The sequence below is a fragment of the Desmodus rotundus genome, chromosome 1 (assembly GCF_022682495.2).
Source record: "Desmodus rotundus isolate HL8 chromosome 1, HLdesRot8A.1, whole genome shotgun sequence".
In the NCBI taxonomy this organism is placed as follows: domain Eukaryota; kingdom Metazoa; phylum Chordata; class Mammalia; order Chiroptera; family Phyllostomidae; genus Desmodus; species Desmodus rotundus.
The window spans coordinates 202,858,012-202,880,617 of NC_071387.1; the positions used below are offsets into that span (position 1 = coordinate 202,858,012).

At 41.7% G+C, this 22,606-nt stretch overlaps 1 protein-coding gene across 1 annotated transcript; it reads right to left on the bottom strand.

The window, feature by feature from the left end:
* Positions 1-631: 631 nt before the first annotated feature.
* On the bottom strand, positions 632-22,344 carry DAB2 (DAB adaptor protein 2). The gene is made up of 14 exons (XM_045186389.2): positions 22,152-22,344; positions 21,049-21,188; positions 20,285-20,383; positions 18,406-18,537; positions 17,821-17,901; positions 17,344-17,370; positions 17,057-17,110; positions 16,592-16,654; positions 11,006-11,659; positions 9,884-10,046; positions 5,163-5,795; positions 4,522-4,631; positions 3,865-3,935; positions 632-2,336 (listed from the first exon to the last, which is right to left on the bottom strand). Exons 1-13 carry the CDS (start codon positions 22,240-22,242, stop codon positions 3,870-3,872), a joined length of 2,313 nt encoding a protein of 770 aa, XP_045042324.2. The 5' UTR covers positions 22,243-22,344; the 3' UTR covers positions 632-2,336; positions 3,865-3,869.
* Between the last annotated feature and the right edge of the window lie 262 nt (positions 22,345-22,606).

The following is a 22,606-nucleotide window of genomic DNA, read 5'->3' on the forward strand; positions in this document are numbered from 1 at the left end:
CAGCTCAACTGATTAGCAAAGTCCTAATATGCCAAGGTTGTGGGTTTGATTCCCAGTCAGGACACATCAAAGAATCAACCAATGAATGCATAAATAAGTGGAATAATAAAAAATTCTCTCTCTCTCAAATCAATAAATAAAAATTAAAAAAAGTGTCCTACTGCTAAAGATGCCTGATCATCCTCAGCGAGCCCACCTCATACAGATGTTCCCCCAAATGGCCTGCACCAGCCTGGGCCAGTCCACGGCTGTGTCTTGGTGAGGTCAAACAAGAACAAGAGTAGGTGAAGGGTAAAAGGTGTGAGTCAAGAGTCCACTATTGAATGATTTTTGTTCCCGACATTGGTTGAAGTTGTTCTGGTACAGGGCTAATCCACTGGACTCCCATTAAACTCCCAGGAAAGGGGGTATGTAAGTTTGAGAGGGAAGAATATGGCATTGAAAGATGTCACCCAATAGTTTACTCATGGTCCTATTTCGTGGATTTCCATTTTCTCTTTGTGACAATCCACAATGTTTTATAACTTTTACTTACCTTCAGTGGGTATATTTTATGCCTTGACCCTAATACATCAACAAAAAACAGAGGTCAAATGGTATAACAAACTGATGGAAACGCATGAGATTCTGCCATTCCAGTTTATTGAAATGAGTAAATTTATAGCTTTATTTGCATACAGAAAAGTGCACAAGTAAACAAGTATGTATAAAACAACTGAGTGGCTGATCATCACTTTAAAATTTTTTTCTACTTTGAAAAATTCAACTACCTGGAAATAATTGTCTCCAGTTGAGTACATTTAGGTATTTGGACATATAAAATACTATTTCAAGTCTGCATTTGTATGACTGAATAGGAAGCCAGATGGAAAATTATGCCAAACACAATGAGCTATTTCATTACCATTAAACAGAAAACCACAAGACTTCAGCTTGGACTACTTGGGGCTAATTAATAGAGGTTCATGAAGCCACCATCTTATTTAGATCCTGAGCCATCATCCTCGTTTTTAAAAGGTTACGTTGTACGTGGTCGACTAACACCCACCAGAACCTGAGCATTAGGGGTCAAGAGACAACATTAAAAACCCAACATAAACAAACAAAACTCATTTTGGCAAGAACAAACCCTTCAGAACTGTGCTAACGATAGGATCGAACACAAACTGGGGAATTGTCCAAGGTTATGAGGAGAAAAATACTGCAGACATTAGGCTTTTAATAATGAGAGCAAGTAATTGCAGGTTTTTTTTTCCTATTTATCTTTTAACTAGCTATGAGATTGTGGCTTCAAGAAAAGTTTTCCTGTTACTTGATAAGGGTCTAGCATGACCCCAAATAAGCACCTTATATGTTTGGCACAATCACATTTATCTTTGTGATGTGTTGTCCTTTATTGCTGAATTGAGTTCAGGTTTTCTTCAACATTAACTGCTCTTCATGGACTTCAGCTCAAGAGGTTGGCCCCTTATTCCACAAAAAGGATAAAGGTTGTCCCATTTGCGGTTCTAATTACTGGGATGAAGAATTACTGAGAAGGTGGTGAGGGTTCAGGTCTGTGAATCATTGGAACTTTTGTCCCACAAAACTCCATTTCTTGTGAAAGGGAGGTAATAGTATAAGAACCCAGGAGCAAGACCGATGGAAAAGAGAATCAGAAGGAAAAGGAGGGGAGAGACAAATAATGCTTTTCCCTCGTTGGCAAGAGCTAGCAGATTGGAAAGAGGACAATCTTGCCCTTGAGAAAAAACAAATGATCTTAAGAAATGGCAGAAGTGCCATCTTTAAAAAGGTGGCACTTGGGTGTGTTGGGTTCCAACATGTCTAGGGAGAAGTTGCGCTTGCTTCAGTTTAACTTTAAAAATTCTCTGGAAGTGATGGTCTGAAGCAAGACAAGAAGGTGCCTCGCTCTACTACATTTAGGTTTTATGCTCTTAAACGAAACCCCCACGCAACTGTGAACAGTAAGGATTTTAAATTTATTCAAAGCAGTCTGATCTGAGGGGTTGTGGTGGCTGCATCACTCAACCAGAGGGTACATGGTAGAATGTTCTAGAATGTTAGGGACACAATAGGCAAGGGATCAAGTAGGGAAACTACTTCATTTACAGTTAAGCTAGAGAGTTTAGGTTCTTAATTTATTTAAAGCCATAGATTCAGTTTAGCTTTAACCTAAACAAAAAGTGAGAGGCATTTTACACATGGAAGAGGCAGCAAGAAATAAGGCAACGGGTAATATATCAAAGCTGGAACAAGGGCAGAGGTCAGGGCTTGTCTGGCTATCCACTTTGTCTGGCCATCCTTTTGCTCCTCTGGATAGTCAGGTGGCCTAGTTCCTAGAGAAGTATGGGGAGCAACAACAATAATAATAATAAAAAACCCGTGGTTAGAATTTTTGGATTGAATATCAGTACATTAAACATCACATCATTGTTTAAAATGTCAGTAATGGTATCTCCTTGGGCTGATGCAAGAGGATTAAATAAGACAATAAACATAGAACCTGTAATAAAGGGATGAACCCAAGTGATCAATAATGTCAGCTACTTTCTCTCACGATAGCCCCCCTCCCAGTCTGTAAGTTTAGCAGGGTGGCCAAGATTATCCTTCCTTCATGACCTGAGAACTCTAGTCAATTCAATTTATTGCAACCACTGCGAGTGTCGTTTATCATTTTTCATTTGTCTCTCCTGGAGAGGAGGGTGAGAATGAGTCTGCCACAGCTTCCAGTGCCTCGGCAAAGCACACTGCCTCATCAGGATTAGAAATCATCAGCATGCTCGTTAAAAACCGATCTTTCCTCCTCAGCACCAGATGGGGATATTTTAGGGCTGGGGTAGGGTTCTGGAACCCAGTTCTCTAAAGTAGATTTTATGAAAACACACTTGAAGAAACACTGTAATTGTAGAAATGGATTGAAGGGAGATGACCCAAATTGCAAATAAAGTCAATCTTATTGCTGTCAGATTGAAGACATTTATCTATTTGAAACAGTTCAGTTCTAGATGGGTTAAGACATGGTGTTGAAGTCTGCTTGGATGGGGCAAGACTGAAGAAATAAATGGGCTTGGGTTCTTTTTACTCTTTCTGTGGCTCCTCCTGACCAGCTATGCTCCACCTCCTCTAAAATGCAGAGAAGCCTCCACTAACTTCAATTTTTTACCTTCACTCTAAGTTGCTTTCACTCACTGTTGAGGAAGAAAGGGTCATGCTGAGCCTTCCCACAGCCTCAGTCTAAGGTGATCACACCAATAACTTACTTCAGATGAACCCCACCAGTGAAAAGAATCAACCTGCAAACTCGTGTGCACTTGATACTGCTTTTGAAGGAGGTATCAGCAGCTGTCACCACTTTTGGATTTAATGTCATCAGACTACTTCACCCTAATTTTGAAGGCCTCCACAAAGAAATGAGTACCGATTTGGGAGGCAGAAGTGGCGTGATCATCACCTGTTTAGTTGACCTGTTTGGTGGCTTCAGAAAGTCCACAGATTTTGAACCTTCTATGGGAACCAAATAAGTACCAGGATGCTTTGCAATCACTTAAGTAGGAAGGTAAAAAAAACCCCAAACAACCCAAACAAACAAATTAGAAAGCTGTTATGTTATGTTGTGTTTTACTTCTGTATAGAACTGAAATATTGAAAACATAGGATATGATAGAAATCCATATGCCTATGGGCATATTACTATTTTTGATATAGATAAGAATTTTATTCTTAAATGCCCAGCCTAGTCATTATTAAAGCAGCTAAGTACAGATTTCCATGTCTATTACTTCCAAATGACAGAGATTTAACCTCTCCCCAAGGCTAAAATTAAAGTTTCACCCTCACCCTCTCCCCCTGTGCCACCCTACTTACAAAAGTTAGGCAAAAGGACTTCCAAAAGGGTCCCTATATACTTCAGGAGCTGCAGGTTGAGGAGAAGTCATCTATGGAGAAACAACCATCCAGTCAATGGGTATAATTATAGTAATAAAAAAAATAAAAAACCTATACTAAGACTTCTCTGATTTCTTTAAAAATCACTTAGGTAACAAAAGGGTCTACAATGATTTGTGTTTGCCAGCTTGTATCTGGTGATATATATTTATTATTTACATCAAAGCCAAGGTTCAAGCAAATTATATTTGCCTCCCTAGAATGGGAAGTATTATTTTTATGAGCTACAGAATCACGGGTGGGAAATCAGGAACTTAAATCTGAAAGATTTTTTTTTAAAGATAGTACTTCAGTTTGATTTTCTCCCAGAATGCTTTCAGGAGCCAGGTTCAGTGAGCTACAAAGGGCGTTTTCTGTATGATGCTCATTTCTCACATTCAGAATAGTAATCCCTGCAAAAATAATCTTCCCCCAGTCTGAGTGGATGTTTACACTGTGCTGGTTTCTCAGTGATACATCTTCTTCAAATGTCCCTTCCTGTCAGAGAGTTATACCTACAAGCAAGGCTCACTGAGGAGGCAGTGGCTTTATGTGGCATATTTGTTGGAACAACAGCTTGTAGTACTTGATACTTACAGAGGCTTGTGAGGAACTGAAAGAATTTTTAGAGAAAGGGTTCTCAGATGCATTGTCAGAAGATTTGGTAACCGGCAGGGCGCCTGGTCTGGGAGCTGGCTTTGGTGGTTCTAAAAGGTGAGAAACCCAAGGAGTCAGTAGACAAACTCCCCCCGAATACAGGCACAAGTCCCCAGTCTGGCTTAGCTTAGCAAGTTAAGTTCCATACTTTTGAAATTTATATCAATGGCACGAAAATCACCACCAAATACACACCAGGACTGCTAATCATCACAGGAAAATTCCTCCCTTGTCAGAAGAGAACGCTATGCATAACTATTTGCTTGAAGTGGAAGAGGTTCAGAATTCCCTCACTGAAGACAGTGGGGTGTGGTTGAGACTTTGTCACACAGCCCTGGGGGGTGCCATGATCCCACTGAATTTCAGGAGCTCTTGGCAGCCCTTCTAAGATTTGTCACAAGAGGGCAGCATTGGGCCAGACCTTAGAAGGAACTAAGGTAAATAGTTGGCTTCAAATGGTTAAGTTGAAGCAAGAGTAAGGCTATTGGTGGGTGGGAGAGAGTTCTTCTGAGGGACTCTGTGGGCCCATGCAACAGCAGGGATACTGGTTGGTATAGTGGTCAGAGAAGTGGGGAGCTTACCGTTGATCTTTTTCAACAGCTGATTAGCCTCAAAGTCATCGTGGTCTGCATTCTCCTGAGGAATGCCCACTTTGCTGGTGAAGTAACTAGAGAAGGCACTTGAGGTCCCAGAAGGGGTCGGGTCTCCCTTCCTTGCGGGGACAACAGGAGGCTGCCGCAGCTGTAAGTCCTTAAACATTTCTTTCACTTCCTTGACTTCTTTATCCCCGAGTGGGTCCAAGGCAACGAAGGCATCCGTTGAGATGTCCCTTGGAGGGCCAGTTCGGGGAGGTGGTTGAGGAGGAGTGACCAGGAGAGAGGAGAGCATGGAAGGGGGCTGGGCAGATATTGCAGGAGCTGGGAAAATATTGCTCTGGAAAGGGTTCCCCAAAGGGCTTGTTGATGACCAGGTATTGGGTGGCACAGATGCTGACGGGCCCCAAACAACAGGGGCTGGAGGGGAAGTTGAGGCTGTAAAGGATGAAGGCTGGCTCCAACCTGCAACAGCTGGGCTTGTGGTAAAAACCACTGGTGGACCGAATCCTGAAGACTGGCCACCCACCATGGCTCCTGGGACCACTGAAGTAGACTGATTGAACACTAAAGACGCTGGGCTCCAGGGTCCTGCCTGAGGGGGTGTCATCTGTACCCCACCTGCAGGAATTGAGAGAAAGGGCTGATCAGGAGACAGTCTTGAAGAGGATGTTCAGTTTCAGAAAACACGACTCTGGGAAGCATTTATAAAGCATCTACATGGCAAACACCTTCTTTCAGCCTTGAGGCTGCCATGGAAAATCATTTCTGAGAAATGAAATCACCTGAAGATTAACTAGCTAGTACAGTACTGCTAGCATCCAAGTGCAGAGTATATATTAAAAAATTTTTTTTTAAAGACTTTATTTATTTTTAGACAGAAGAGAAGGGTGGGAGAAAGAGGAGAGAAACTTCAGTGTGTGGTTGCCTCTTGCACACCCCCCACTGGGGACCTAGCCCACAACCAAGGCATGTGACCTAGACTTAGAATTGAACTGGTGACCCTTCAGTTCACAGGCCAGCTCTCAATCCACTGAGTCACACAAGCCAGGGCATTTTTGAAGCCCTTTTTTCTACCTTAAGTACCTAGTCATAAAAAAATGAGCCCTTATTATACAGACACTGATGCATTTTATGCAGCTACAACAGAGCCTGTCAATCTGATCAACTTATTTGTTGCATGAATACACCTACACACACAAACCAGGGTGATTATGAAGTGATTAATTAAGATACTCCACAGGGTATCTGAGTCACTGATTCCATCTTTTCATTTGGCGGCTGTCTCCTGTCTGGTCTTATGGAAACCAGCTAGCATGCATGTGCCTTAGGCCTCAACATGCTTGCATCCTGAAGAAACCCTTTCAAAGTTGCCTTGCTTTTAAATGCTGCCAAGGTTGATACAGTTATATAAAAGGATGAAAACATTTGTTTGGTGCCAAGACAGTACAAACATGGAGGAAAGGTTGGTTATCCTGGGAGAGCGGCTTCAAATAAAAGTGCTCCCTGCATGTGCTACTCACAAAACTTGGCCAGAAGTTAGACCAGAACAAAGAAGAGGGGAGGGCGAAGAGACACCATGAAGCAGGAAAGCCTCCTGAGGTAACTAACAGACTGGGGATCTGATCTCAGAGGGGGACACGTTTCGTGTCCTGCCTCCCGACTGCATGGACTAGGAATTGCCGAAATCACGAAAATCCGTCTCTCCCATGTTCAACACCCTCTTCTGGAGATGCTCACTTCCTCCATCTTGTTCAAATCCAGAGGGTGTTTTCTCTCCTGCCCCTTCCTGAGTGTATCAATGACCTGGTTACATGGCCACCACTAACAGAAAACCTACCTTCAGCTTCAGACCTATTCACAAATGATGCTCTGCTCTCAAAACCTACTTGCTCTGAGCTTTGCAGTTGAGCATTCTTTCATCATGAAAATTTTCTAACCAAACATTGGCCCTCGAACTTGAGTGAGGAATGTTTTTGTTTTCAGAGTGAGAAATATTTTGAAAATGGTACGCAGGGGCTGATGTAGCAGGGTACTGCATCTTGAATTGCCCTAGTATTGGAGATTGGTGTTGATTCAAGTCTGTATCAACACGAGCACCAGCCATCTGGCCACGCATGCACATGGTGTGCTCACGGAGAGCGCTGGCTTTTAGGAAAGGTCCTCTTACTAAATTAACATGCTTGTTTCTGAGGTGAGGGAACTGGGTACAAGGGTATTGATTGCTAAACTTGGGAGAGTCACAGTCTGTGACAATACAGACTAAAACTCGGGTGTACTGGCTCCGAACCCAGCAGCCTGTCCTCTTGCTCTGCCTCTTTGGCATTGAGAGGCAGGACTATTTGTTTTTAATGGAATGTTAATTCAAATATTTATTTTACAGATACAGTATTATATGTCATTTACACTAAAGCATATACATACTTTCATAACTAATCAAAGGGAAATTTCTCTTAGATTGTATAAATAGGCTTCTAAAAGTGAGTTGATTTTGAACAGTTATTTCTAGCATTTTAAAACAAATTCATTTAAATTTTATTAACTGAACCCAGAGTCACTAATAATTTACACCAATTGGATGTTCCAACTGGGTAGAATTTTATCATCTTTCATGTTGCATGGCTTGCCTTCCCTTAGGGAAATGTGTGGCTTTAGTCATAGATGGTGTCAGCAGGAGTGATGGTAAAAGAGAAACATATTGAATAAGCCAGGAAATGAAGGCTTTCCTAGTGTATACGTATGCCAGCCTTCACTCCCATCTACCAGATTCCATGTGTTGTGTTTCCAAGATATGTATGTAAGGCCCCCGGAGAAGGTAGAGGCAAGAGGGTAAAAAAAAAAAAAAAGGAGAGTTTTGGTAAAAAAAAAAAAAAAGTTAATTTTATTTCCTCCTGATGCTAGATAAAAACACAGGATAGCTAGTCAAAGCTGAAGGCTCAGCTTTCTACAGTCCCCTTTCCCCACCCTCTCCCCACCCTCTCCCCACCCCCAGTTCTCCAGAGGAGAGAGTCCCCCAGCTGGGTTCAGCTGAAGCCAGACCTGCAACCTTCCAGGGTTTGGCTGAGGATCCCTGCGAGTGGACAGGGGCTATACTGTAGAGCTCAGTTTGAGTCCCATGTCTCAACTTGGAAGAATCATCAGTATTCTGCAGTTGTATACCCCGAGGCCTCCACAGGGGCACCTAGCCAAAAAGCTTCACTTCGTCTGAATAAATTAACAGTTATAGGGTCCAGCTGTATTTCCAGGCTGACTTGTTAAATATTGGCTGTAAAAATTCTTCAGGGCATGATATTAGACTACAAAGCTCTGGGATGTGATCTGGCCACAGGCACTGCCTCCAAGCTCCCTACTCTTCTGCAAGGAAAAGCATCGACCAGCTCCACTTGGGGATACAAGGGAAAAAGCAAGGCAGAAAGGGGAAGCTCCCAGAAGACACAAAGAGCTTAGGGAGAATCTCTTGATGGTACAAATGCAAGCAGAGCCCTGGGACACATTGGCTTCTCACCCCCACATGGGTTTCAGCCATTGGGCATTTGGGTAACAACTGTCCTTTTGCTATACCCTACCCCAGATATGCTTAAACAGATGTAATAGGACAGAACCACAGTATGTTCCTTTCTAGGAAAGCAGAGAAAACAACAAAATAGGGTCCTGTTGACTGACTCCGCAGGAAGCAGAGGAAGATCCCTGATGAAATTTTACAAAATGAGCAAGAGACCCTCTCCGCCCCCTCCCAGGTCGAAGTCGACTTGGAGCTCATAGTGGTGCCAAGAAGCAGAAATATGAAGAGAATCCCCAGCAGGATGGCAAGGGCTACTGTTGAGGTTTCTGAAGACTGTACCACAGGGACAGGAAAGACCAGGAGGCTGTGGGCGAAGAGCAGCAGGACCAGCCTCAGCCCGGTGGCCTTGCCCAGTGACTGCCACAGAGTGGCTCCGTGGCTCACGTGAGCTAAGGACACATTCATGAATGACAGCATCGGCACATCCTAGTTCTCTGATAAAATCCCACTTCTCCCCTTATCTCTGTGCTCTTTCCAACTTCAGGTTTCTAGTATTTGTCTTCTTACACTATTAAGACACTCAGCTAGCCAACACATTGGCAAGGAACTGCTAAAACTTACATATGCAAAGACCGATAGGATATATGCCTGTCCCACACCCACCTTAGGCCTAGGGACAGAGCTGGGCTCAGAACTAGGACTTTTATTCTATGACTTGCACGTGCTTCAGACTTCAGTCATATGCCTCTTGGGGTCCAAGATACCTTCCAATAGGGTATCAGTTTAATAGGGAACAGGGCTTTGATCTAGTAATAGCAACTTACATGGAAGACATGCATGTTGTTACTTTTCCAATAGAGACGATAGTTAAGACTGTCATCTCAGCCCCATTTCTCCCATAAAGCTGGTCTGAGCTTCAGACTCCCTTGTAATTGTCTTCAGTAAGCCATTATCCGTTGGTTCAAATAAGTGCTGCATTGAGAATGGATTTCTTCTCACAAGGCAACTCAAGGAGAGGAATTTCATTTACAAGTCAAGGGTACCTGACAAATGCAGGTGTGGTGGTAGAGAAATAAAAGTAGGAGAAGGGTTTCCTAGGTTTTCTATCCCTGAAACCTCTGTGGATATGCGGTGCCTTCACCCTATACACGATCGCCCTAAGAGAGAAAGTAACAGAGCCAAGCCGGACTCCATCCCGGGCACTTACCTAGACCCGCGAGGGGCCCCACGGGGGCAGCGGCGCTGGTTTTGAAGAGATCCAGAGGGCTGGCCTGCGGGGTTGCAGATTGTCCAGTGGGTGATGCCTGGCCTGGAGCTTCTGAGTCGGGTGGAGCAAAGATGTCTGACGTCAGCAAGTCATTTGCAGGAGACTGACAGGGAGGAGAGGGACGGAGAGGAGTTACTGGGGAGCAGAGAAATGCAGCCTTACTCCGTCTCCCACTCTGTCCTTCCAACTGGGGGACCACACAGAGGAAAACTGTTTCCTATTACTGATAGACTACTACCAAAAGCCAGCCACCCAACCAAACAAACAAGACAAGGATATCTGCAATAGGCAGAATATTGGGTTTAGGACTCTCAAAGGGAAATCTAATTTACTTATTTTACACATTTGTATCTGTCTGGTCTCCTTATCTGCTAAAAGCTTGAAGCTGGGAAAGAAGGGACAACTGTAAGTAGCTTAAATATTTTTGATCATTCTAGTGGATTTGAATCCATAAAATTGACACAGCGGGCTCATTGTTAGGCCGGCCTACACATTCCAATGAGATTTAAAAAAGCATACAGAAACCGCATTTTAAATTGCTTTTGAATGAAACAGTAACAGTAAATACATGTTTCTTTTAAGACAATGGATTAGTCAGTCAACTTTTAACACAGGAGACAAATTCGAGAATTTAACAGAACCACTTTGGACAGTAATGCCACATGAGGGGTGTGTGTGGGGCATGGGTTAGTGTGGGGAAGGTATGGAGGGAATCACAAGGACCCTTGCCCTCTGCTCCCAGAGTGTGACCATCAAACTTACCAGAGGTACAGAAGCATAGCAGCATTAAAAATGAAAAAAAAAACAACAACTTGTGTTTAGTTAATAATAAGAGACAAGTCATGCGAACGGAAAGCAGGGGGTGATAAACACTGCTGAGTGAGAAGCTTCCAAAGGCTGGCATTTAGAGGAAGGGGTTCCTGAAGGACGAGGGGCCTCACCCCACCTTCTATTCTATAGCCACACAGGAAACAACAGCAGCAGGGAGGACAGCTTGCATCCTACCACCCTTTGATACCAAACATGCAATCTGCCAATGGACATGCAGAGAAGATAATTCACCTTAGCAGTCCTTCTGCCTCTTCCTGGTTTGGTACTTTGTGGAGGTGGGATAATGGCTATGGAGTCATGTGCTGAGGACTGGACAGAGCTTTCCAAGTCCTGCTTTATGCCATTTGGTATGGGCAGTCCTTTGGGAGGGCTCCCCACAAAAGGGTTCAGGGAGGATTTGACATGGAAGCCGTTCTGTTCTCTTTCAGATACCCCGTTCTGAGTTCTCACTGCTGGCTGTGTCTGTGGACTTGAGAGGGGCCACGGGTCTGCCTGAGCTTCCTGTTTGCCAGTCCGGTTAGAGATTTGGTCAAACTGCTGACCAAAGTAATCAGCATCCCCATTCAGGGGCCCATTACTCAGGGGAGTAGACAAGCCACTCAAATCCTCTGTCTTCTGATCTGGAGATTTGAGAGAATCAAACGAAGAGGGTGGCGATTGGTCTTGCTGTGCAAAAGGATCATCGCGGAAAGGATCAGGATTAGGGGTGGGAAAGAAATTGAGATTGGCAGAAAAGGCACTTTCGGGCAAGAAAGGCGCCTGAGGCTTTGGTCGCGGAAGAGAGGAGGAGGTGATGCCGTTTGTTAAGAATGAATTTTCTCTTAAAGAATTCTGATTGGTGTTGATTTCAGAGTTTAGATCCACTAACAGGATATCTTTGCTTTCCTATCACATTTGGAAAGAAAAGAGAAAAAAAGGAAGTGTTAGTCCATTTTGTGACTTCAAATGAGAAAGCTACATAAAGTGACCAGAATTATCAAAATTCCCATTAGATTTTTTTGGTCTTGGCTAACTGGTTGGCCATGACCTCTTCCCATCATCTTGGTGAGTGCATTTACTAGTTGAATAGGTCCTCCCTGCCCCTTCCCCACCCCATGCCCATTTATTTAAGTCTCAACTTCATTGGCCCCTTAGCAGATGAAGTCTTACTGTTGTTTACTCTACTCATGTCATCGCTCAGGCTTAAGACTGGCTGAGTTCACCATCATCCTTTCAATTCAAGTCTTTGAAAGTCTTAAAGGGAATGGACTGTGAGTGGCTCCAAGTGATTATCTAAGTCTACAAAGCTTGAAAGGAAGACAAGATCTCCAAAGCCCAGACCACTTCCTACGTGATGCAGTCCCTTCTGTTGTAGCCCCTGTGCACAGAACCTCACCTCTCTAAGCAAGCACATTTATTGGCTAATGCATTCATATTTTACAGTCCTGGCTGTAATAAAGTTTAAGGTCAAATATATCTCCCTGTAATCGGTCTTTCCTTTTGGGTGTGGAATTTTCCTCTCACATCACAGACTGTCAGGTATGCCTTTTAAAATACTTAAGGAACTTTTCAAAAGTGCTAGCTGAGGTAGATCTCTCATCCTCATCATCCTAGTCTCTCCTCTGGACACACCCTTTGGTCTAAACCTTTCTAAGAAAGTGATACTCAAAATAGTGGTCTAATCTAACATCACATATCACATTAACTTCTCGCATTAGAGTTACCTTTGTTGTAACAGTAATCTCATCTATTTAGTGGATAAATTTCAACTATAATTCATCTTTAATTTATGTATAATCTAATCTTTAATTTATGAATAAAGTGGAGATATGGGTTTGAGTTCATCTGAAAGACATACCAAATGCACACCTCTACAAAGTCTATTCTTTATCATTTTCTGGTATGACAATTATTTTGACTCACAGCTGCTAGATAAGACACCCTTCTCAGCATAAAAGCAGCAAATTTGGTTAATCTGACATGTTTTTATAACTAGTTAGGATTCACCCTGGGCGAAAGTCCATCAGCTGTCATACTGACAGACTTTGGTCCTGGCTGACTTCGATCCATTAAATACTTAACGATGCTAGCCATAGAAAAATATAAAGAAACCAAAAAACCCCTATAAAATGGAAGTTGGAATTCTAGCATCACCCTGAAGAGACAACTAAATATTTTGATCCTTGAAACAACAGCAACCTTAAGGGAATATAAAATTCTCAAAAGTAAAAAGGAGGTCTGAATAAGCCTCTTTGGTTTTAAGAGAAAGTAGCACATCTTTAAAAAGTATAGGCCTGTTGCAAAGGGTATAAGCTCCTTCTTTCTCTCTGCTGTGTAGAATTCCATTGTGTAAATATACCATAGTTTTTTGATCCACTCATTTGCTGATGGGCACTTAGGTTGCTTCCAGTACTTGGCTATTGTAAATTGTGCTGCTATGAACATTGGGGTGCATAGGTTCTTTTGGATTGGTGTTTCAGGGTTCTTAGTGGGGAGAGGGGATTACAGGAACTACTATAAAGGACACATGGACAAAATCAAGGGGGAGGGTGGAGGTGGGGGAGGGAGGTGGGTTTGGCTGGGGTGGGGTGGAGGGATGGGGAGAAAAGGCATACAACTGTAATTGAATAACAATAAAAATTTTTAAGAAATTGTAAAGATGAAAAAAAGGTATAGGCCCTAAATCAGACCTAATTGGTATTCTGTCTTTTGGCTTCCTTTAGTGCTAGGTGTAAAACACAATTTATAAAAACCAGCTTTTCTTTTTATAACCAAAAGAATTTGTCGGAAGAAGAGCTTGCCATTAAAAATAATTTTTTTTAATCAAAGAAATAGATTGGAAGGTCTCTTAATGTAGGGATCTTTAACAATCAAAAGGTAAGGGAAAGCATATTACAAAAGCTTGTGATTTCAATATTTATTGCTTTATTTTGAGCCACCTCTGGTTAGAACAGTTGGGTATTCACAGCTGGTAGAGTTCTCCTTCTCAAATACTTCGGAAGAAGTTCTTAGGACACCCAACAGGAACCACAATGTTAGACTTCTGAATAGTCACCCTATAAGCAAAATGTATAAGGCTCTCCTCAGGGCAGGTTGCTGTTAATTTGAGATTAAGAGTCCAGTTCACAGACTACAACTGAAAAAGGCAAGCCCCTTCCATCCACCCCTCCTCCCCATCCCAGGGCAGAGCTTCAGGACTTCTTTGCTGGACGTAAACACTGCATCCACTTGGCCACCGTCAGAGGACCTGAGAGACAAGCCCTGGTGACAGGAAAGTAAAATACAGACCCTGCTTTTAGGGAGTCCCCCATAAGAGGGGCAGCAGGCAACCCAAGAGGCATCTGTACAGACACAAAGCTTTTAAGACTGAGTTGCATGGCCTTGCTCTTGTCCACGTAGATGTCTCACTTATCATTCCAGCCTGCCAAGTCCTGGATGTCCCTACCCAAAGCTTTTGGGGGCCTCCTGCTTCTCCCTATGTTAAAACAAGCTTCATGAGCTAGGCTTTCAAAATGTCCCACAAGGGGATCCAGTTTACTTTGACCGTAACCACACTCAAGTTCAAATTATTCATGGTATCTTACTTACATAACACTGCCCTGGTCCCACCCCTGCACCAGAGTTAACCTCCCTGATGGGGAGCCATCCTTACATTTTATGAGAAGAACTGTGCTTTTGAATGGTCAAAATTTTCAAGTTAGAACATGTCTTTTTTTCCCCCTTCTCCTGTTTTTTTTTTTTTTTTAAAGTTTTTGAGACCAGTATGGAAGAATATTGTTCAAGTGGTTTTCCAATAAAAATTACAATCTAAGGAATGCTACGTAATTTGCAACATGAGTTTTATTTGAAATGCATAAAACTATTCTGTATAAATATTGGGGGAGGGGCACAATAATGTCTAGGTAATTTAGATTTCTTCCTTTCTTCATCTCTACCCAAGCAACTATTGTAAGATTTGAATATTTTTAGACATGCTGGTTTTATCAAGTAGAGATAAATTTATTTTGTGACCTAGGAATACAAAGCCACTCTGTAAGAACACACCAGCAAAGTCTGCCCAGCACACAACTAGCACTGTTGGGATTCTCTTACTTATCAGATACCATCTGCCTTGATGGTATTCATTCCTTTAACTTGTTAGTGCAACTGAAACTTGAATTTTATTTTTATACACCAAAGATTCTTAGAATGCATGAAGTCTATTATCAATGAGACTCGGGGTTACTCACATTGTTTTTCATTTCCATTTTCAGAAACTTCTAGAAGGCTACAGAAGCAGATGAAGCAGTCAGTGCTTCCTTGCCTACCCCACTGGAACTCTACTTCATAGCCTGAGTGCTTTGACGTCTTTCAATAAACTTGTTTGAAGGTCAGTTATACTTAGAAAGCGCGTCATTCGGACGTGAATTTACTTTGGGAAGGGGGCTACCAGTGGATGAAGGGTGAAGTTGCCTAGGAATCAGAAGGACTTCAGAGCTCGCACAGACCTTTCAGGGCTTCTACGTCAGAACTTCAAAAGGTTTATCCTTAGAATGGTAACAAACGTTGTGAAGAGTGAAAGGTCCTGTAGACAAGTGTGTTAGTACTGATTGCTTAACAGAACACAGAACATTAAACAGGCGTCTCTGTTGCAGGATTTCTAGGGCCTCTGCAATGCTGTTATGCTGTGTAAACCTCACAGGGTTGAGGGCTGAGAAGAGTATGGAAGCCCCTGTTCCTTCTCATCTCCTGGGCTCGGGCATTTTACGTAAATGTTCACAGGCCTGGCACTCTCTGCAGCACCCTGGGGCCAATGAGACTCACCTGGTCCTCCATCTGCTGGGACTTTAATTCCAATGACCTTGTTGGTCCTATAGGTTTGCTTACTAATTCCCTGATATAAGAGACTCCTAGATAGACAGTGATGCCCTTTCTGTCTGGTTCATGTTCAAGTCCAGAAATTCACTTAGAGCTATTAGCTGTCCCTCTAAAACTAGATAAATACCCTATCTAATTAACATCCACTAATAAGCTTTGTAATTGGTTTTAATCTTGACCTCTCTGCTAGATACTATACTTCATGATGTCACTGACACTGTGTGTCTCACTGCTGTGCCTGGCAGAGAGCACGTACTCAGGAAACTGTTAAGTAAGTAATTGAAGCTGTAAAAAGCCATTCAAAATTACATGGTAATTTCACTTGAGCTCTGTTTTGAAAGTTCTGAGACTTGGCTTTTAGTGCTGCATTTGAACCTTTTTCTTGGGTAATGAGCTCTTTTTCTGAATCATTATTTCCTTATCTGTAAAGAAAAATATTGTTTTATGCTTACAAAGTTCTAATGAATCAATCAATATTAAGATTGATACATTATAACATCCTGTAAAACATGAGAAACTTTTAAAATACAACTGAGTCTCATACCTATTTTAAGTCTTACTTCACACCACATTTACGCTAAATCACTAGAGAAAAAACAGACAATAAATGGAGAGGCCAGGAGGCTTTACGATTAATCATCTAACAAGCATATTTCCTCCAAGTAGGCTTATGCCAAGAATTATTATTCAGCTCCTCCTTCTGATCCTAAGAAATACCAAGAAGGACTACATTGCCTTACCTATTGCTCAGATTTAACTAAGCAATATTAATATATCTGAATTAGTGCTGATAGGTCCCCATGGTGACTTAAGATGCAAATTTGTTCTAATAGCCATTTACACTTTATGCAAAAATAAAAAATAAAAAATCAGCAGTCACCTTCCAAGTTTCAATGAGATGCTCAAGATTTCTGGCCAACTGCCAATCTGAGTCATAGATGTCATTTCCATTACATTGCAAATTCAAAAACAGACACTTACTGTTGCACTATTTAGGTCAGGAGGTGTAGACATGTCCCCAAACAAATCCATCTGGTCAACAGCCTTAAAAAAGTATTTGGGATTAGATTCAGATGTGTCTACTCGAAAAGATTACTTTGTATATTGTCAAAATTGTTTCCTAAACTAAACAGAAGTGTAGGAAACTAGCTGTCACAATTGGATTTTTATTTAACTCATACAGATTTGATATTAGGCCATTTAGGTCAGGAAGTGTAGACAGGTACCCAAACAAATCCATCTGGTCCAAACTCTTTAAAAATATTTGGATTAGATTCAGATCTGTTTACTAAAAAGATTACTTTGTATATTGATATCAATGCTACACGAATGTTTAGGGAAATAGTTCTTACAATTGGATTTTCATACAGATTTTGTATTTACAACATCTACAGGAGTAAAATCCACGTTCAGGTAAGTGAGAATCATAAAAGTTCACATACATACCAATTTCAGTTTGTTAGCTTGGTCATCATGAGTCATTAGGGCCTCGCTTCCATTCTGAAAAGATGGCAAATGGTTACGGGTTTAGTTGGCAGGTCTTAGTTTCCTAGTGCGCTGGCTTGCTAAGCAGTTACAGTTTTGGCACTGATCACTTAACTGTACATCTCCCCTGACCAGAGGGTCATGAACAGAGTGATTAGCCGGAGGGGAAGCATGCTGGGCAGGTAGCAAACAAAGACTTCTACACATCATACATGCACAATTCACAAGAAGAGGAGATGCAGTTTTACCTCGACTACATTTTTGGCTTCTTCCATCTAAAAAAAAAGGACACAGATTCAGTGATCTTAGTAGTTATAGTTAAAGGGACTTAAATCAAAAAACAAACATACTTATGGGCTCATAGGCATAAGTAAGAGTCTCTTGCATGTTATCTCTGCCCTACATTCCCTTGCCCTTTTCATATTAACACTGGATTTGAGTAGTTACTGGACTTAAACTTGGTAGCCTTGTATAGTCTTTAGAATCAATATGAAGCTTGTAGGGAGAAAAGACAGGGGTCAGAGGCTGGAAATCAGGAGTGCCTAAAGATAGCATCTATTCACTACTGTATTGGGAATAACAGATAATGCATTCTTCTGCTTTGCACACTTCAGAAAGCCACACAGAAGCCAACTCTCCAGATAAGCTATATGTTTACATAATGTTCAAATACGGTCCTGAATACTGACTTAAGTTTAATAGAACCTGTATTGGGTAGTACTTGCCTTTTTCTTTTCTTCTTCCTTTTTCTTTACATTATAGATAACTTGAAAAAGGTCCTTGAGATCAATGACCAATGGCTCGGCCTGATGTAAGAGAAAGCATATTTATTGGTATTTTAATCTTACGATTTCCTTCCCTTTGTCTTCCATCAGTTCTGATTAGTACTGTTTTCTTCCCTCCTCTCAAAGCTCCTTAATACTGTCCCCTGTTTCATGGGATATCACCACCACACTCATCCCCACAAAAGACAGCAGGATTAATAAGTTCTTGGATAAAATGAGAAACACCATGATAATCTTCCAAGTTCCTTCAGCACTTCTAGAAATAATTCACTATTATTCTAAAATCAGTATTGACCTCATCAGAAAGCCCATTCTAATCACCCGTGCACCATACACTCCACAGGAATCAATGACATTTAAAAAAGATTCCTTAGACCAATGAAGATAGTCATCCTTTGAATAATTGTTTATCCCTCCTCTTATCTCCAGTTGTTTCTAGAAAGCTCTCTAATTGAGTGACAGACACTCCTGCACTCCACTGAGGACAAGTCCCCATCCAGGTATACGTCAAAGCTTAGCACTTACCTGTTGTCCTGTTTTGATGGCAAAAAACTGATGCTGGCCTTCTGCTCCACACACGTAACCAAACGCCCGGTTGTCTGTCACATCACGGGCAATGAAAGAAATCTTATTTACTGGATGCTCATGCTCTATCACCTGCAAAGGGCACCAGAAAAAATGATTTCCTGGGAAAATGAGAATCTATTTGTAGGCAGGCACAACTAAGCATCAGATATATGAAAAAGCTAAAACTTTTGAAGAAAAAAATTTTTACCTCTGGTTGAAGGCTAGACTCATATTTATCCTGGGTAGGGAGGGGCCCAAAAGGAGTAAAGAGTAGCAAACAGAAAGGGGGAGAATGCCCCTTCTTGAAATAATGACACTTGCATCTCTCTCCCCCAAAGATGTGATGTCACATAGAAGGAAGGACTGAGGATTGGAAGACCAAGAATTTCTAAGGTGAAGATGGGACATATAACCTATTCCAAGCAAGCATACTCTCCCAGCTAGCTCAAAGACAAATTCAAGTGAACAGCATAACTAAGCTGGAGGTGTTCACACGGTTCGTTTGACAATGGCTCAGAGTGGCCAGAGAACACTTACCTAAGTATCATTAGAACAATTATCCCAAGTATATTCTAGAAGTTGCCAGATGTTATCCTCAAGTGTTTCTCAACCCCACTTAGATATACAGGAGCTGTGTGTGATGGGGTTAGTAGTACCCTCCTCTCTACTGCCCTCCTCCTTTCTTTTGGTCCTTTCAAGTGAACAGCAGGGCTCAACCCTTCAGTGATATTTGTAGGTAGTCAGAATGTGTCTTTGCCTTTGTTTCCAAACTCCTAAGGCCACTGAAAAGTTTATTCTGGCTGTCTTAGGAGGTTGGGAGTGAGAGAATGCTTGTGAGGGAAACCTGCCACCATTCTCTGATGGGAAGATAAGACATGAGAGATGAGGTAGAATGGTGATAGTAGTGCAGAAGGAGCAGCAGGTGAGTGAGCACGTACCAGGGTTCCAGGGTTCGTAGAACCCTGGTTTGGCCAATGGATTTTGCATATTAGATAGAGGGTATCTCTAGGAAGGGGTAGATAGCAACTGGAGGTCTCCCCACAGTACCTTGATACAATAGAGTATTTCACAACAATGAAAATAAGCTACAAACATTTGAAGTAGATGAATCTTGACTAGAGGAAAAAAGGGAGCCCTGGGGGACTTAAAGTATGATAGCTTGTTGATAAGGCTCAAAAACAAGCAAACAAGATTACTCATACATGATAGAAAACAGCAGCAACAACAAAAAATGATCAAAGTTACCTCTGTGGGGTGGGGAGGAAAGAAAAAGAAAGAAGAATCACCAGGGAGCTGTACTCCGGGTGATATTCTAGCATTAGGTTACCCAGTAAGTTTGCAGGTGTTCAATGCAGGGGGGCAAAAGTAGGTTCACAGTTGTGAGTATGCAAAACACAGAGTTGACTCTTGTATCATTATGTATTATTTATTATTAATTAAATATAACTGTAAACCTACGTTTGCATACCCTTGTATATTAAAATGAGACCCATGCATATACCTACAATAGCATCACAAACCAGAGGTTAGGATTAATCTAGTTCTTGTATCCAGGGTCCAAAAAAAAAAAAATACCCAAGTGGTATTTATAGTATATCTGTGTTCATAGACCTGCAGTTCCCATCGATTAGAGGAAATAAATTTCAAAACCAAGTGTCTTGACTCCTCATCTCCTACCCTGTTTTCTGCCTTTATCTCTGGAGAAGTAATACATACTATTGTTTTTTTCCTACAGAATTTGTTTCTAGAGGAAGGGAAAAAGGGGAGCTAAAACTTAGTTGTAAATTATTTGTCAAACTCCAGTGTCAGAAAAGGGTCAGTGAAAGTGAATTCTTACCCCCGTTTTCTCATCAATTATTTTTATACCAGAGAGGGAAATGTTGACCCAGATCCTCTGCTTGTGTTGTCCCTGAGACCGACCAGCTGCTGCCATGCCCTGATGAGGTTGGAAAAACAAGGAAAACGTAGTTAAAAGTACCCTGCGATGTTTCTGATACTAAAAGTTTAAAGGACGGCTTTGTTTTCGGCTTGGTTTCCCATCTATGAAAGGCTTAGGCACCCTTCGTAAGAGGCAGCAGGACAGAATAGAAGATGTGCAGCCAGGGCGTCCCTGGTGAGCTCTGCGAACTTGCGCAAATCCTTCTAATTCTCTTAACCTCAGAAAGCCATTGGTAAGGACAAGGAGACGGGGCTAGAAGATCTTCAAAGATGTTTCTTCTAGGCCTTGTGTTCTTTAATTAGCATCATTTAATTAGTTTCACACCGTGGCAGTACTAGAATCCAAAACTTCAGAAAACCAAAAGGCTGACAGGAAAGAATACCAGTTTCCAGAGTCCTGACTTTTACCTGAATACTTCTGGGGCTGAAAATTTGACCTGCCCGAAGGGAAAGGCGTGTGGAGTCCTGTTGTACTAGAACAACACTCAGCATATGCAAACAAGCTCATGGCTCCTCAGAAGATGGGGTGCCGTTGGGTCAATCAAGTGATTGGAATTGTGTTTCTTTCAAATAACTGAGATATAGGTGAAGGTAAACTTCTGATATAATTCCCTCTGTTGGATAACGGCTGAAGACAGACACAGCATGCTTTCCCCCTCTTACCTTTAGTTTCATCATAGAATCTTGGCTCATTTTATCTCCTCTTGCATCGGGCACGTCATCGATGCCAATCAGCTTGGCCTTGTATTTGACACCGTCACCTCTGAATCTGGCCAAAAGATACTCATCTGTCTTTTCTGAGCCTGAGAAAAGAAAGAAATATGGGATAAAGTTTATAAAAGCATTTAAATGTCGACCCCATGTATAATCAACTATGTTCCAGATTCTCCAAATTAGAGCAATATAAATCTTGATTACACTATGATTAAGTGTGCGATAATCTGTCCTTATTCTCACTTCCTTTGAGTGAAATCATGCTCTGTAATGCTATGCTATGTATGATGTTGGGGTAGAAAGAAAATAAACTCTTGAAGGTGCAAAATGGACTGAATTATGGGAAACTTATGGAAATATGTGAGGTGGCATGTGGGGATATTCATTACAGTTTAAAAAACATTTTTAAAAGAATATAAAGAGTATAATGCTTTTGTTTTTTAATGAAAGAAAAATAAGGCACCACACAATTTACTGACATTTTGAACTGTCAATAAGGCAGGAGGGAATTATGGATAAATTTCTTTGAAAATCATTTAAGATAATTGTCCTATCTATAACTTCTCTTGCTTTTCTTAAAGGGCCTGTGCAGCCTCATTCCCATTGTTACAGTGTAGAAGCAAAAGGCAAGGAAGTCATGAGATATTCTCAAACTATGAATGATCAAGAGCTCTGGCACTTTTTAGTGGTACTTCAGGTCAAAAAGGAGAGTCTAACAAAATAAAGATTTTGATTTTAAAAAAACAGCAAAGTAAAAATAGGTTACTGAAAGATAACCATATAATGATCGATAGTTGCACTTTTATCAGCTGAACAAGATGGTATGAGAGCTTCCTGACAGGACCCAAGTTGGGGCAGGCACAGGATTCAGAGGTGTGTCTTACATGTGGAATGAACCAAACTCTAACTCTCCTGTTTAGGAGTCCCTGAGACTAGGCTGAGGCCGAAGCGAGGCCAGGGCCAGCTCTCACTTTACTCCGAACTTCTCATTTCTTCTCAGGTGACCACCGCTACTCCCCTCATTGGCCTACACAGGATTTATTTCTCCATACCTTTCCTTTTTTCCTTCTTCGACAGTGCCTTTGGGGCAGCCTGTTGGTCAGGCTGGCCATTAGTTGTGCTCGTTTCTACTTCGTTAGACATGGCAAGAAGGCAGACAGCAAGCTCCGGCACCAGCAGACACTTAGTGATACCACCAGATCCCAGACGGAGAAGTCTCAGATGAACATAACCCACTACAGACACCTGTAGGCAGAGTTGAGAGGCATAATGAGATCATAACGCAGCAGCAAACCCAGACTTTGGGCCACAATAAGCCTACAACTAGTGATTGGCCAGTGTAGTTCTTCAGACTCATGTTGTTCTTTCTCCTCTATTAGACTAAATGCTGAAAGCAGGGGAGTGGGTAGGAGTGTTCCTTTGTCGTGTCCAAAGTGGAAAGAAGGTGTTTACCAGATTTTTCTTTAATCAATTGGTATCTGCTGACATTTAATGATCATCTAGCTAG